Source organism: Hylobates moloch, unplaced genomic scaffold (assembly GCF_009828535.3).
Source record: "Hylobates moloch isolate HMO894 unplaced genomic scaffold, HMol_V3 SCAFFOLD_12, whole genome shotgun sequence".
NCBI lineage: Eukaryota > Metazoa > Chordata > Mammalia > Primates > Hylobatidae > Hylobates > Hylobates moloch.
Genome location: NW_026652287.1, coordinates 64,065,200 through 64,078,497, shown reverse-complemented (window position 1 = coordinate 64,078,497; position 13,298 = coordinate 64,065,200). Strand labels below are relative to the sequence as shown.

Genomic DNA, 13,298 nt, shown 5'->3' with positions numbered 1-13,298 from the left:
CAAGCTCCGCCTCCCAGATTCATGCCATTCTCCTGCCTCAGCCTTCTGAGTAGCTGGGACTACAGGCGCCCGCCACCACGCCCAGCTAATTTTTTGTATTTTTAGTAGAGACGGGGTTTCACCGTGTTAGCCAGGATGGTCTCGATCTCCTGACCTCGTGATCCACTCGCCTTGTCCTCCCAAAGTGCTGGGATTACGGGCATGAGCTACCCCGCCCGGCCATGAAAAGTTTGTAAATTACAGCAAAGTTGAAAAATTTTACAGTGGACACCCGCATATCCACCATTTAGATCTTACCATGAACATTTTGCTGTATTGCTTTATCTCACATCTACCTATTACCCTATTTATCCATCAACCCAACTCATCTCTGGATGCGTTTCAAAATAAATTGTCAACATTGGTTTATTGTTCCCTAAATATTTCAGTGTACATACTTTTCTTTTCTTTTCTTTTGAAGACAGGGTCTAGTTCTGTAGCCCAGGCTGAGTGCAGTGGCATGAGCTTAGTTCACTACAATATAGCCTTGAACTCCTGGGCTCAAGTAAACCTCCCGCCTCAGCGCCCTTCCCCACCCCTAGTAATGGGACTACAAATCGTGTGCCACCACATCTGGCTATTTATTTTTGTAGAGACAGGTCTTGCTGTGTTGCCCAGGGTAGTCTCAAACTCCTGGCCTCAAGTGATCCTCCCGCCTTGGCCTCCCAAAGAAGTGAGATTACAGGCGTATCTTTAACTGGCGTTCAATATTTTCTTTAGAGGTAAACTTTACATACAATGAAATTCACACACTTCACTAAGTTTGATAAGTGCATACACCTGTGTAACCCAAACCCCTCCCCAGCATGGCAAGTAGTTTTTTTTAATGTAGCCTCTAAAGCAAGTGTCAGAGAGAGAGAGAAAGAGAGAGAGAGAAATTATCTTTTTTTTTTTTTTCACTGCAACCTCTGCCTCCTGAGTTCAAGCAATTCTCCTGCCTCAGCCTCCCGAGTAGCTGGGATTACAGGCACCCACCACCAATGCCCGGCTAATTTTTGTATTTTTAGTAGAGACATTTCACCATGTTGGCCAGGCTGGTCTTGAACCCCTGACCTCAAGTAATCTGCCCACCTGAGCCTCCCAAAGTGCTGAGATTACAGGCGTGAGCCACCATGCCCAGCTGAGAAATCATCTTTTCTAACTGAACTTTAGAAGTTAAGCTGCATCACTTCCTCTGCATTTTATTTGTTGAAGGGCCCAGTTTCAAGATGAAGGGACATAGACTCTACCTCTTGATGGCAAGTGTATCAAAGAATATCAGGTTTATAAAAACCGTAAGTTTTCCAACAGTTCAGATAGGAGGTGATGACAGCCTAGACTGAGGTGCAAGCAGTAGAAGGGGAGAAGCAGTTGAATTCTGGATAGATTTTAAAGGTGGAGGCCGGGTGCGGTGGCTCACACCTGTAATCCTAGCACTTTGGGAGGCCGAGGTGGGTGGGACACCTGAGGTTAGGAGTTCGAGACCAGCCTGGCCAACATGGTGAAACCCCGTCTCTACTAAAAATACAAAAAATTGCCAGGCATCATGGCTCATGCCCGTAATCCCAGTGCTTTGGGAGGCTGAGGCAGGAGGATCATGAGGTCCTGAGTTTGAGACCAGCCTGGCCAATATGGTGAAACTGTGTCTCTACTAAAAATACAAAAATTAGCCAGGCATGGTGTCACGCGCCTGTAGTCCCAGCTACTAGGGAGACTGAGGCAGAAGAATAGCTTGAACCTGCAAGGCAGAGGTTGCAGTGAGCCGAGATCGTGCCACTGCCCTCCAGCCTGGGGGACACAGAGAGACTCTGTCTCAAACAAACAAACAAACAAAATTAGCTGGGCGTGGTGGCAGGTGCCTGTAATCCCAGCTACTCAGAAGGCTGAGGCAGGAGAATCGCTTGAACCCGGGAGGTGGAGGTTGCAGTGAGCCGAGATCACGCCATTGCACTACAGCCTGGGCAACAAGAGTGACACTCCATCTCAAAACATAAAATAAAATAAAATAAAATAAAGGCAGAGATGGCAGGATTTGCTGGTTAACTGTGGGTGGAAGGGAAAGACAGAAGTCAAAGACAACTCTAAGGTTTTTGGTCTGAGCAGCAAAGGACAGAGCTGAAGAAAGTTGGGGAGGTGAGGCCCAGCACGGTGGCTCATGCCTGCAATCCCAGCACTTTGGGAGGCCGAGGCAGGTGGATCACGAGGTCAGGAGACCAAGACCATCCTGGCTAACACAGTGAAACCCCGTCTCTACTAGAAATACAAAAAAATTAGCCAGGCATGGTGACGGGCACCTGTAGTCCCAGCTACTCGGGAGGCTGAGGCAGGAGAATGGCATGAACCTGGGAGACGAAGCTTGAAGTGAGCCAAGATCACACTACGGCACTCCAGCCTGGGCGACAGAGCTAGACTCTGTCCAAAAAAGAAAGAAAGCTGGGGAGAGGCACGCTTAGGGGGAAAGACTGGAAACTCTGTTTAGGACCTATGGAATTCGAGATGTCTTTTAAACCCTTGGGTAGAAATGGTGATGACGTAGGAGCCCAAGGTTTTGTGGCCAGGTCTAGGTTAGAGACAGAAATTTGAGGATTATCAGAATAGAGACAGGGTTTAGAGTCATTAAGCTAGACAAAAGCACCTATGGATGGGTGTAGATAGAGATGTCAACGCCATGGCCCTGGGTCATGCCAAAGTTGACATGCTGGGCTAGTGACGAGGCCTGACCAGAGAGGTGCAGAGAGAAGTGCTGGAAACAGGGAGAGAAAGTGCTTCAAGGAGGAAGGGGTCAGCTGCACCAGATGCTGCTGCTGCTCAAGCCAGTGTGGGCTACAGCCTGACCATCATCCAACACTCTGATGACCCTAGTAGCTTCTTCCCCGGAGGACAGTCCTTTGGTCCATTTGAGCCAGGGCTCCTGAGTGAAGTCAGATAAGGGGGGGGTCCCAGTCTTGCCAGAAGTCTTGTCTGAAACTCCCTCTGCCCCAAGGAAGATATAACCAGAAAGGAGATCTTGTTTCCGTGGTCAGGAAGGGGTGGGGGGCAGGGCAGAGCCACGGGGCAGTGGAGGATGGGGGGCATTTCCGTAAACTGGCACGACCCCTTGGCCTTTCCAAACAACCCCTTTCTCACAGATAACCAGTAACTGTAAAAAAAAAAAAAAAAAAAAAAAAAAGCCTTAGTGGGTAAAATAGAATCTGTACAATTCAAAGTCGTCTGGCCTCCAGGGAAGCTCCTTCCCTTCGTAGCAGCCTCCTTGGGGACCTAGGGGGCGACCCGGCTGGAGGGGACCAAGATCCCGGGTCTTCGGCCTGGTCCAACAGGAACGATAATCGGGCGTCTGCTTCCCTGGAGAAAGGCCGGGAGAGAAGAGGCTGGGGTATGTGCTCAGGCTTAGGATCTGGGGCTGTGGACGGACTGCTGGGACAGGGGATGAGGAGGGCTGGGTGCCTAACCGGGTCTCAGAGGTCTCGGGGGCCCAGTGTCACACTCTGGGGATGGAGGGTCAGTCACCTTTTCTGCCGACTCAGCTCTGCCCTATGGGCTCTTAGCACCTGCAGCACGGGATCGTCCTGGAACTCGCTGCCGTCGGAGTCTGGGCGGGGGAGGAAAGAATGAGCTCCAAGGGGCCGGGCTCCTAGGGGGCTGGCCCGCCTCCAACATCCAGGAGGGCGCGGGCATCACCTTCTGCAGCCTGCAGCAGCCGGGCGGCCTGGGCGAGCAGGGCTTCCGAGGGGGCGTGGTCAGCAGCAGGCAGTGGCGGGGCCAGGGCCTCCGGAGACCCCACTTGGAAGGAAGGCGGCAAGGCCTTGACTGCGGATGCCTGCTCAGCTGGAGAGAGTGGGACCTCGAGCTGCAGGCAGGCTCCAGGGGAGGGAGTGGCTTCGCTCTTCCATATCACTAACCCTGCTGCGGGCGGCAAGGCCTTGGCTTTCAGAGACTCGGCCTTGGCCCCACACTGGGATTCGGATGGAGGGGGAGTGACCTTGGTTTGGGGTTGTGTGGCCTTGACTTTCGGAGATCCAGCCTTGGGTGGAGGCGGGCCCTCCAAGTGAGGAGGTGTGTCCTCCAGGCTGTCAGGGAACAGCCGAGCTGCCACTACCTGGCCCAGGACACCCCTGAGCTGAGGGCCAGGTCCCTGGCCAGCTGCAGGGACTTGCTCAGCAGCCTCTGGGCGAGGGGCTCTGCTCCTCCGAGACTTGGGCCCCAGGCTCTTAGGCTGGGCACAGCTGCTTGGCTCAGGGATGGGCAGGCCCTGGGGGACAGCTGCGGATGCCAGGGTGGAGGCTGGAGGTGCAGGGGTAGAGGCCAGGAGAGCTTGGGTGGAGGCCGGGGGTACAAGGGTGGAGGCCAGGGGAGCTGGGGTGGAGGCCAGGGGTGCAAGGGTGGAGGCCGGGGGTTCGAGGGTAAAGGCCAGGGAAGCTGGGGGCGCGAGGGTGGAGCCCAGATGTGCTAGGGTGGAGGCCTGCTGCGTGGGAGGAACAGCCCCGAGGGATACCCAAGGCCCAGATTGTGGGGCCCAGAAGAACCCGTGAGAGCTGGGGGCCCAAAAGATGTGTGGAGAGGACACTGAGGGAAAAGGAGGCCTCTCCACATAGAAGGCCTCTGGTGGACCAGGCTGGGCCACACCGCTCCACAGTGGGACATGGTTAGGCTGGGTCCCCAGAGAACTGAGGGTCTCCACTGGAGCAGGAGAGGTCTGTGGACAGATAAGAGAGATCTGAGATAGAGAGAGGGTGGAGGGTCCTCAGTCCCCCTCAGACCCAGCCCCTCCTCCAGCTCCCCCCAGGCTCCTCCCTCCCTCGACTCACCAGAGTGCAGAGGGCAGGGGTCAGAGGCAGCACCCAAGCTCTGTCACCCTTGCTTCCCTGAGCCTGTTCAAGCTTCCGCCGCTGCCGCCACTGGTACAGAATGTCATCCTCTGGCCGAAGGGGTGCTTGGGAGGAGGAGGCTGGGGCTGGAGCAGGGGTGGGGGTCTGGGCCTGGGCTGGTGCTAGGGATGCTGTAGGGAGAGGTAGAGAGGAGAGGGTGGAGGCAGGGGCCAGGGAGATCAGCAACCCCATGACAGCCTGCACACATGCCCTCAAACTGTGCAGCGGGCTAATCAGACAGGCTCTCCAGATACTGTCCCAGCTTCTCTCTGGGGTGGGAAGAGGGGAAGGGGTCAAAGTCAGGGGAGCGAGCACCCCTGGGCTTCTCCATCTGTCATCATTCAAGTCTTTGTTCATTTTATATATATACATATAGTCTTGTTCTGTCACCCAGGCTGGAGGGCAGTGATGCGATCACTGCAGCCTCGACCTCCTGGGTTCAGGCAATCCTCCTGCCTTAACCTCCTGAGTAGCTGGGACAAAAGGCATGCGCCACCACACGGGGGTAATTTTTATTTTTTTGTAGAGATGGGGTCTTGCTTTGTTGCCCAAGCTGGTCTCAACTCCTGGGCTCAAGCCATCATCGTCCCACCTGGGCCTCCCAAAGTGCTGGGATTATAGGCGTGAGTCACAGTGCCTGGTTTCATTCAACAAATATTTATTGAGCTGTTCTGGACACTGGAGTTACAGCAGTGACCAGAAGACATATTCCCCGGAATCCACCCAGTCCCCACCCCCTACAGCCCTCTTCAGCTCCAGCCCCACTCACCCAACCTGGACTCTCAAGTAGCCTCCCTGGTCTCTCTCCTCTCCTCCAAATCTGTTCCCTACTCTCAGCCAGAGGGAGCCTGTGAATACCTGAGTCAGATCAGGCCTCTTGTACTTAAGAACCCTCCCTTGGCTGCACCTCTCTCCTGGTAAAAGGCGAAGGCTTTGCCTTTTACACCTGTGGTTCCCTCTGTCTGGAATGCTCTTCCTTCATGTATTGCACGGTGCATTCTCTCCTGTCCATCAGATCTTGGTCACCTTCCCGGGTTTCCCTATTGAAAACTGCAACAACCAGCTGGGCATAATGAATGGCTCATTCTTGTAACCCTAGTGCTTTGGGAAGCCAAGGGGGTGGGGGGATCACTTGAGCCCAGGAGTTCGAGATCAGCCTGAGCAACATAGTGAGACCCCCACCTCAACAAATAAAAAAATAAAAACAATTAGCTGGGCATAGTGGTGCAGGCCTGTAGTCCCAGCTACTCAGGAGGCTGAGGTTGTAGGACTGCTTGAGCCCAGCAATTGGACTATGATGGCACCATTTATTTATTTATTTATTTTTGAGATGGAGTCTCTCTCTGTCACCCAGGCTGGACTGCAATGGCACAATCTCGGCTCACTGCAACCTCTGCCTCCCAGGTTCAAGCGATTCTCCTGCCTCAGCCTCCTGAGTAGCTGACACTACAGGCATGTACCACTATGCACCACTATGTACCACGCATGGCTAATTTTTGTATTTTTAGTAGAGACCGGGTTTCACCAAGTTGGCAAGGCTGGTCTCAAACTCCTGAGCTCAGGCAATCTGCCCGCCTTGACCTCCATGCCTGACCCACCGCGCCTGGCCTTATCCCTGTTTTACAGCTGGAGAAACAAGGCCCAGAGAGGCCCAAAGTCCCATAGCTGGTCAGTGGCAGAGCTGGGATTTGCACCCAGGCTTCCCTCAGTCCTTGCCTCTCAGCCCTTACCGGGTGCCCTGGGGCCAGGGCCCTTGCTGGAGTCAGGGATGAAGGTCTCCGAGAAGGGAGAGAGGACATCGGAGCTGGTGGGGAATGAGGAAGTGCTGGCATCACTGGGGCTGAGGGAGGAGGAGGAGGAGATGGAGGCTTTGCTGCAGGGAGAAGGCAGGAGTGAGGCAATGGAGGTCTCGAGACCTGAGCCACATGGAGCTGCAGTAGGAAGGGTGATGGGGGCGGGGGTACAGTCACCTGCGTTTGAGCAGCCTGGCAGCTCTGCTCTGTAGGCTCAGTGTCTCCAGGTCCAGCAGGGATGAGTTCCATGTGTTGAGGTTCTGCAGGGTGACAGGGTCAGATGCCAGCCCCAACCCAAAGGCTGCTGGGAAAGGGGTTCTAAACAGAGGGCCTGGAATGCAGGTTGTACCGCCCTTGGTAACCTCACATGCCAGCTTAGGATCTGCTCCTCCTCCTCAGGGAGGAGAGACCCAGTTTTCCCCTTTGGATTAGCACCTTTTTTTTTCTTTTTTTTTTTTTGAGATGGAGTTTCGCTTGTTGCCCAGGCTGGAGTGCAATGGCATGATCTCGGCTCACAGCAACCTCCGTCTCCTGGATTCAAGCAATTCTCCTGCCTCAGCCTCCCAAGTACCTGGGATTACAGGCATGCGCCACCACGCTCAGCTAATTTTATATTTTTAGTAGAGACGAGGCTTCTCCATGTTGGTCAGGCTGGTCTCGAACTATCGACCTCAGGTGATCCACCCACCTCAGTCTCCCAAAGTGCTGAGATTACAGGCATGAGCCACTGCGCCCGGCGGATCAGCACCTTTCACGGACAAATCATGGCTGGAGTAGGATGGATCCCACCTCCCAGATCAGACCTGACTCATAAGAGCATTCTATCCTCTGGTTCACAGTGGTTGAATCACAGTGAGCCCTGGGGCTTCTGATGGAGCAATTAGAAAAGCCCCCACTTTCCACTGGAGTCACTTGCCAGGACCATGGGAGTCTAGAGATGCCGAGGACCATCCTGGCTATTGTGAGGGGAAAGCGGACTGAGCCCAAAAAAGAGGAGCACAGAGGCGGGCATGATGGCTCACGCCTGCAATCCCAGCAGTTTGGGAGGCCGAGGCAGGAGGATTGCTTGAGCCCAGGACTTCGAGACCAGCCTGGACAACAAAGTAAGATCCCATCTCTACAAAAAAACCAAACAATTAGCTGGGCATGGTGGCGCATGCCTGTAGTTCCAGGTACTCAGGAGGTGAAGGTTGCAAAGCGTTCAAGGCTGCAGTGAGCCATGACTGTGCCACTGCACTCCAGCCTAAGAGTAAGACCCCATCTAATTTAAAAAAAAAAAACCTGTAACTACTCCTGGATTCGGAGGCGGTGGATCACAAAGTCAGGAGATGGAGACCATCCTGGCAAAACAGGTGAAACCCCGTCTCTCCTAGCACTTTGGGAGGCTGAGGTGGGCAGATTGCCTGAGCTCAGGAGTTTGAGACAAGCCTGGGCAACATGGTGAAATCCCATCTCTACTAAAAAAATACAAAAAAATTAGCTGGGTGTGGTGGCATGAACGTGTAGTCCCAGCTACTCGGGAGGCTGATGCAGAAGAATTGCTTGAACCCGAGAGGCGGAGGTTGCAGTGAGCTGAGATGGCGCCACTGTACCCCAGCCTGGGTGACAGAGCGAGACTCTGTATCTAAAAAAAAAGAGCATGGAGCCCAGAGAGAGTTGGGTCTCTCTCAACATTATTCAAACACCTGGATCCAGGCATATCTGGAAACATCTACTTTTGGATTTCTCAATTACCTTAGCCAGCAAATCCTCCTTTTCTGTTTTAGCTTCCTTGAAATGGGGATCAGCTCTAATTCTTTTTTTTTGAGATGGAGTCTTGCTCTGTCCCCAGGCTGGAGTGCACTGGCACTATGTCGGCTCACTGCAACCTCCACCTCCCGGGTTCAAGCGATTCTCCTGCTTCAGGCTTCTGAGTAGCTGGGATTACAGGTGTGCACCACCACGCCCGGCTAATTTTTGTATTTTTAGAAGAGACGGGGTTTCACCATGTTGGTCAGGCTGGTCCTAAACTCCTGACCTCATGATCTGCCTGCCTCGGCCTCCCAAAGTACTGGGATTATAGGCGTGAGCCATGGTGCCCAGCCTTTTTTTTTTTTTTTTTAAATAGAGACAGGGTCTTGCTCTATTGCCCAGGCTGGAGTGCAGTGGCACGATCATAGCTCACAGCAGCCTTGAACTCCTAGGTTCAAGCCATCCTCCAGCCTCAGGCTCTCAAGTAGCTGGGATTACAGGTACATACCACCACATCTGGCTCTCTCTTTTTTTTTTTTTAGTAGAGGCAGAATCTCACCATGTCACCCAAGCTGGTCTTGAACTCCTGGCCTCAAGCAATCCTCTCACCTTGGCCTCCCAAAGTGCTGAGATTACAGGTGTGAGCCACTGCTCCTGATCTTCTAATTCTATCCCAGGGCTGGTGTTGTCAGTTCAGGCACACAAGGGAGGGAGTGAATGGGGATATCACCTGCTTTATTTCTTGAAGGGGAGCCACAGCGTGGGATGCACTGGTCACCTTGGCCACAGTAGGGACAGCTTTATGGGGCCTTCCTTCTGGTTTGTTGGCTCCTGCTGAGAAGCCCCAGTTGAGGGCCAGGAGGAGTGGCTGCTGGGGGCATTGATCAGCAAAGGTTTAGGGGTGGGAGTGGTGGATGGCACTGAAAGAGGTACCTGCTACACTTTGACTGCTGGGGTCTGGAGAGTCAGACTGCAGCCACCAAAAGTCAGCTGGGGTTGGGGCTGCAGGCTGGCGCTCCTCTCGACTGGTGGGCTGAGCCTGGCGGAACCTCTTTATATACCTGTGAACATCAGGGGATAGGAGTGAGGAGAGCCAAATAATAATAAGAATAATCATAGCAGCCAACGTTTACCAAACACCATGGCAGAGCCTGGTAGCTATCCCTCAATATCTGCTTTTCTTTCTTATATAGTCACATAACTGTTTTTGAGACAGGGTCTTGCTCTGTCACCCAGGCTGGAGGGCAGTGGTGCAATCATAGCTCACTGCAGCCCCCAACTCCTGAGCTCAAGAAATCCTCTCTCCTCAGCCTCCTGAGTAGCTGGGACACAGGTGCATGCCACCACACTCGGCTAATTTTTGTATTTTTATTTATTTATTTGTAATTAATTAGTTTATTTTTTGAGACGGAGTTTTGCTGTTGTTGCCCAGGCTAGAGTGCAATGGCATGATCTTGGCTCACTGCAACCTCCGCCCTCCTGGTTCAAGTGATTCTTCTGCCTCAGCCTCCCAAGTTGCTGGGATTACAGGTGTGCACCACCACGCCTGGCTAATTTAATAGAGACGGAGTTTCACCATGTTGGTCAGGCTGGTCTCAAACTCCTGATCTCAGGTGATCCACCCACTTTGGCTTCCCAAAGTGCTGGGATTACAGGCCTGAGCTACTGCAGCTCTGCCAATTTTTGTATTTTCAGTAGAAACGGTGCCTTGCCATGTTGCCCAGGCTGGTCAGGAACTCCTGGGCTTAAGGCATCCTCCCACTTTGGCTTCCCAAAGTGCTGGGATTACAGGAATGAGTCACTGTGCCCGGCCAGGAATGTAACTTTTAGCTGGGCACACAGCCGCTCTCCTATGGACTATATTTACCAGGTACCCTTGTAGCCACGTGACTAAGTTCTTGACAAACAGGGTATGAAATGTGATTTTGGAAAGCTGATGTGGTTGGAAGCCATTTTGCACCATGAAGGAAAGGGCAACAGCCTAGAGTTGGGACAGCAACAAGACAGAAGTAACCTGTGTCCCTGACACCTCAACTATGGGCTGCCACGTCATCCCTGGTGGCTTCTGCCTTGACTGCAGGTGAGGGAGGAATAAATTCTATCTTGTTTCAGCCATAATTAATTTGGGACTCTTTGTTACAGCAGCTGAACCTGTATTTTACAAATCTAAGTGGTCACTATGTGAGAAGCATTGCTAGAGATCATTAGATATAGTAACTCACTGAAAGCTCAAAACAGCCCTAGGGGATGTGTACTAGTAATACACCCAGTTTAGGCCTGGCAGTGGCTCACACCTGTAATCCCAGCACTTTGGGAGGCTGAGGCAGGTGGATCACCTGAGGTCAGGAGTTTGAGACCAGCCTGGCCAACATGGTGAAACCCCATCTCTACTAAAAATACACAAAATTAACCAGGTGTGGTGGTGGGCACCTGTAATCCCAGCTACTTGGGAGGCTGAGGCAGGAGAATCGCTTGAGCCCAGGAGGGAGAGGTTGCAGTGAGCCGAGATCATGCCACTGCACTCCAACTTGGGCAACAAGAGTGAAACTCCATCAAAACAAAAACACAAAACAAAACACCCAATTTAGAGAAAAATAAACTGAGGCTGGGCATGGTATGTCCAGCCTGTAATCACAGCACTTTTTGGAGGCCAAGGTGGGAGGTTTGCTGGGCATGGTGGCATGCATCGGAATCCCAGCAACTCAGGAGGCTGAGGTGGAGGATGGCTTGAGCCCAGGAGTTTGAGGTTATAGTGAGCTGTGATTGTACCACTGACCTCCAGCCTGAGCAACAGAGTGAGACCCTGTCTCTAAACAAATAAATAAATAAATAAAAAGAGATAAAGAAACAGAGGCCAAGATCATACAGAGAGTTAAATGACAGAGTTGGGATTTGAACTCAGGCAGTCTAGCACCAGAGTTCTTAACACACATAAACTGCCTGGTCCTAAAAGAGTGCTGCAGAAACAGCTCTGGCCATGATGATTATTACTGCATGCCTTCTCCCTCCCTCTAACCCAAAGCCTCCTTTTCCTCCAGGGATGCTGGTACTTACTTGGCCACCACGGAGTCCCCGCTGTCAATCAGGGTGGGTGCTGGGGAGGCCCCCATCTGTCCCTCAGTGGTGCTGGGTGGGGAAGGGGTCCCTGAACTGGATGGCCAGGACTCCTCAAACAGCTGAGGGGAGTTGGGACCTGTGGCTAGAGCCTTGGGAGCTTGTGGGATCCTGGATCTCTGAGATCTGGATGGGCTCAGGGTCTAAGATCAGGGAAGAGCACAAGAAGAAAAATGTGAGGTCTGATGGGTCATCCCTGCAGGGGAACCAAGACACAGACAAAGTCTCAGTCCAGAGGAGAGGAAACACATCCTGTAATGATAACAACCTAGTGTGATGGGGGCTCAGATGGGGAATCCAGGTGGTAGAGAGGGGACAAGGGCAGGGCCGTGGGGAGGGGAGAAGGGGCTGTCTTTTAAATCTCTCATCCCCATCTCTCATCACATGTCTTCCTACCCTCTAAAGGTCATTCTCTTGCTACTGGGCTGGCACTCAGCACTCTTTGAGGGGTGTCCTCACCCTGGGACACCAGGTCTGGCTCCGGGATGGCCAGTAGTGGCTTCGACCCAGGGGCGCATCTCCAAAGGGACTATCTTGAATGGAGAAAACTGGCAGGCTGCAAGAGGAAAGTGGGGTTCAGGCAGCACATGGTTTTGCCGCAGCCCTGGGGAGGGGGACATTAGAGGAGGGCAGAACCAGACAATTCCCATAGATTCCTGGAGGAGAGGGACTGTCATTCCCATGAAGCACCGCTGCACATTCAGGATAGCGACAGTGGAAGGGTGAGTCCTGGGAGCCCACCCCTGGAGCAGTCTTAACAGGAAGCAACTCAGGAACTGGCAGCCGGTGGTTCTCAACCCTGGATCCAGTCTAAGAGGGGCTTTTCAACGTTACAGACACGCGGCTCCCATTCCAGACCAACGGAATCAGAATATCTATTAGTGGGGCTGGGCCTCCGTGTCTTTTCCGCAGCGTCCCAGGTGATTGCGAAGTGGAGTTCAGGTTAAGAACCGCGGCTCGCCGGGCATGGTGGCTCACGCCTGTAATCCCAGCACTTTGGGAGGCCGAGGCGGGTGGATCACTTGAGGTCAGGAGTTCGAGACCAGCCTTACCAAGATGGCGAAACCCCGTTTCTACTAAAAATATAAAAAATTAGCCAGGCGCGTGGCAGATGCCTGTAGTCCCAGCTACTTGGGAGCCCGAGGCATGAGAATTGCTTTAACCCAGGGGGCAGAGGTTGCAGTGAGCCAAGATTGTGCCACTGCACTCCAGTCTGGGCCAACAGAGCGAGAGACTCTGTCTAAAAAAAAAAAAAAAAAGAATCGCGGCTGGATTATATCACCGAGCATTTCCCATAAATTCTGGGGGACACGAAGGCAAAGGGTAGATGGACTACAAGCCCCAGGATCCACTGGGCTCCGCCTCCGCGAGAAAGTTCAAAGACAACGCCCAGGCGTGTCTGGGTGCCATTTCAAAATTAAGAAATTCAGATCTCAAGCCTTCCTTGGACACCTTTAGAGGAAATAATTCCTTGGGGACCACTCAGAGAGGAACATAAGACTCTTAGGGGACCCCCAGGATGCTAAAGGCTACGGCTGGAGCGGCCAACGCTGTGGAGCACGTTGGGTGTTGTAGTTCCAGTGCTGTGGAGTCCTAGCGACTCCAGACCCTATCCAGCCCGTCCCCAGGCTGTGCTGCTCTCGCCCTTGGTCCTCCCCAGCCTCCTGCAGTCCCTGGAAGAGCGATCGGCCTCACCTGCGGTCCATCCTGCGGCTCCCTCCGCGCTTCCGGCCGCTCTGCTCCTTCACCTAACAGGCCCTGCGCGCATCTCCGTCGC

General features: G+C 53.2%; 1 protein-coding gene across 7 annotated transcripts; it reads right to left on the bottom strand.

Moving 5' to 3' along the window:
- Positions 1-222: 222 nt before the first annotated feature.
- Positions 223-13,285, bottom strand: PROSER3 (proline and serine rich 3). Of its 7 annotated transcripts, none has more exons than XM_032170571.2 (11): positions 13,217-13,285; positions 11,981-12,077; positions 11,462-11,664; positions 9,341-9,468; positions 9,138-9,241; positions 6,854-6,936; positions 6,614-6,756; positions 4,824-5,014; positions 3,697-4,711; positions 3,526-3,607; positions 223-3,360 (listed from the first exon to the last, which is right to left on the bottom strand). In XM_032170571.2, the coding sequence occupies exons 1-11, from the start codon at positions 13,225-13,227 to the stop codon at positions 3,219-3,221; spliced, it is 2,199 nt and encodes a 732-aa protein (XP_032026462.1). In that variant the 5' UTR covers positions 13,228-13,285; the 3' UTR covers positions 223-3,218. The 7 variants fall into 7 exon arrangements, with proteins under 7 accessions (XP_032026462.1, XP_058281346.1, XP_058281345.1 ...); XM_058425363.1 differs by having other exon boundaries at positions 6,614-6,723; XM_058425362.1 differs by having other exon boundaries at positions 9,138-9,238.
- Positions 13,286-13,298: the final 13 nt, after the last annotated feature.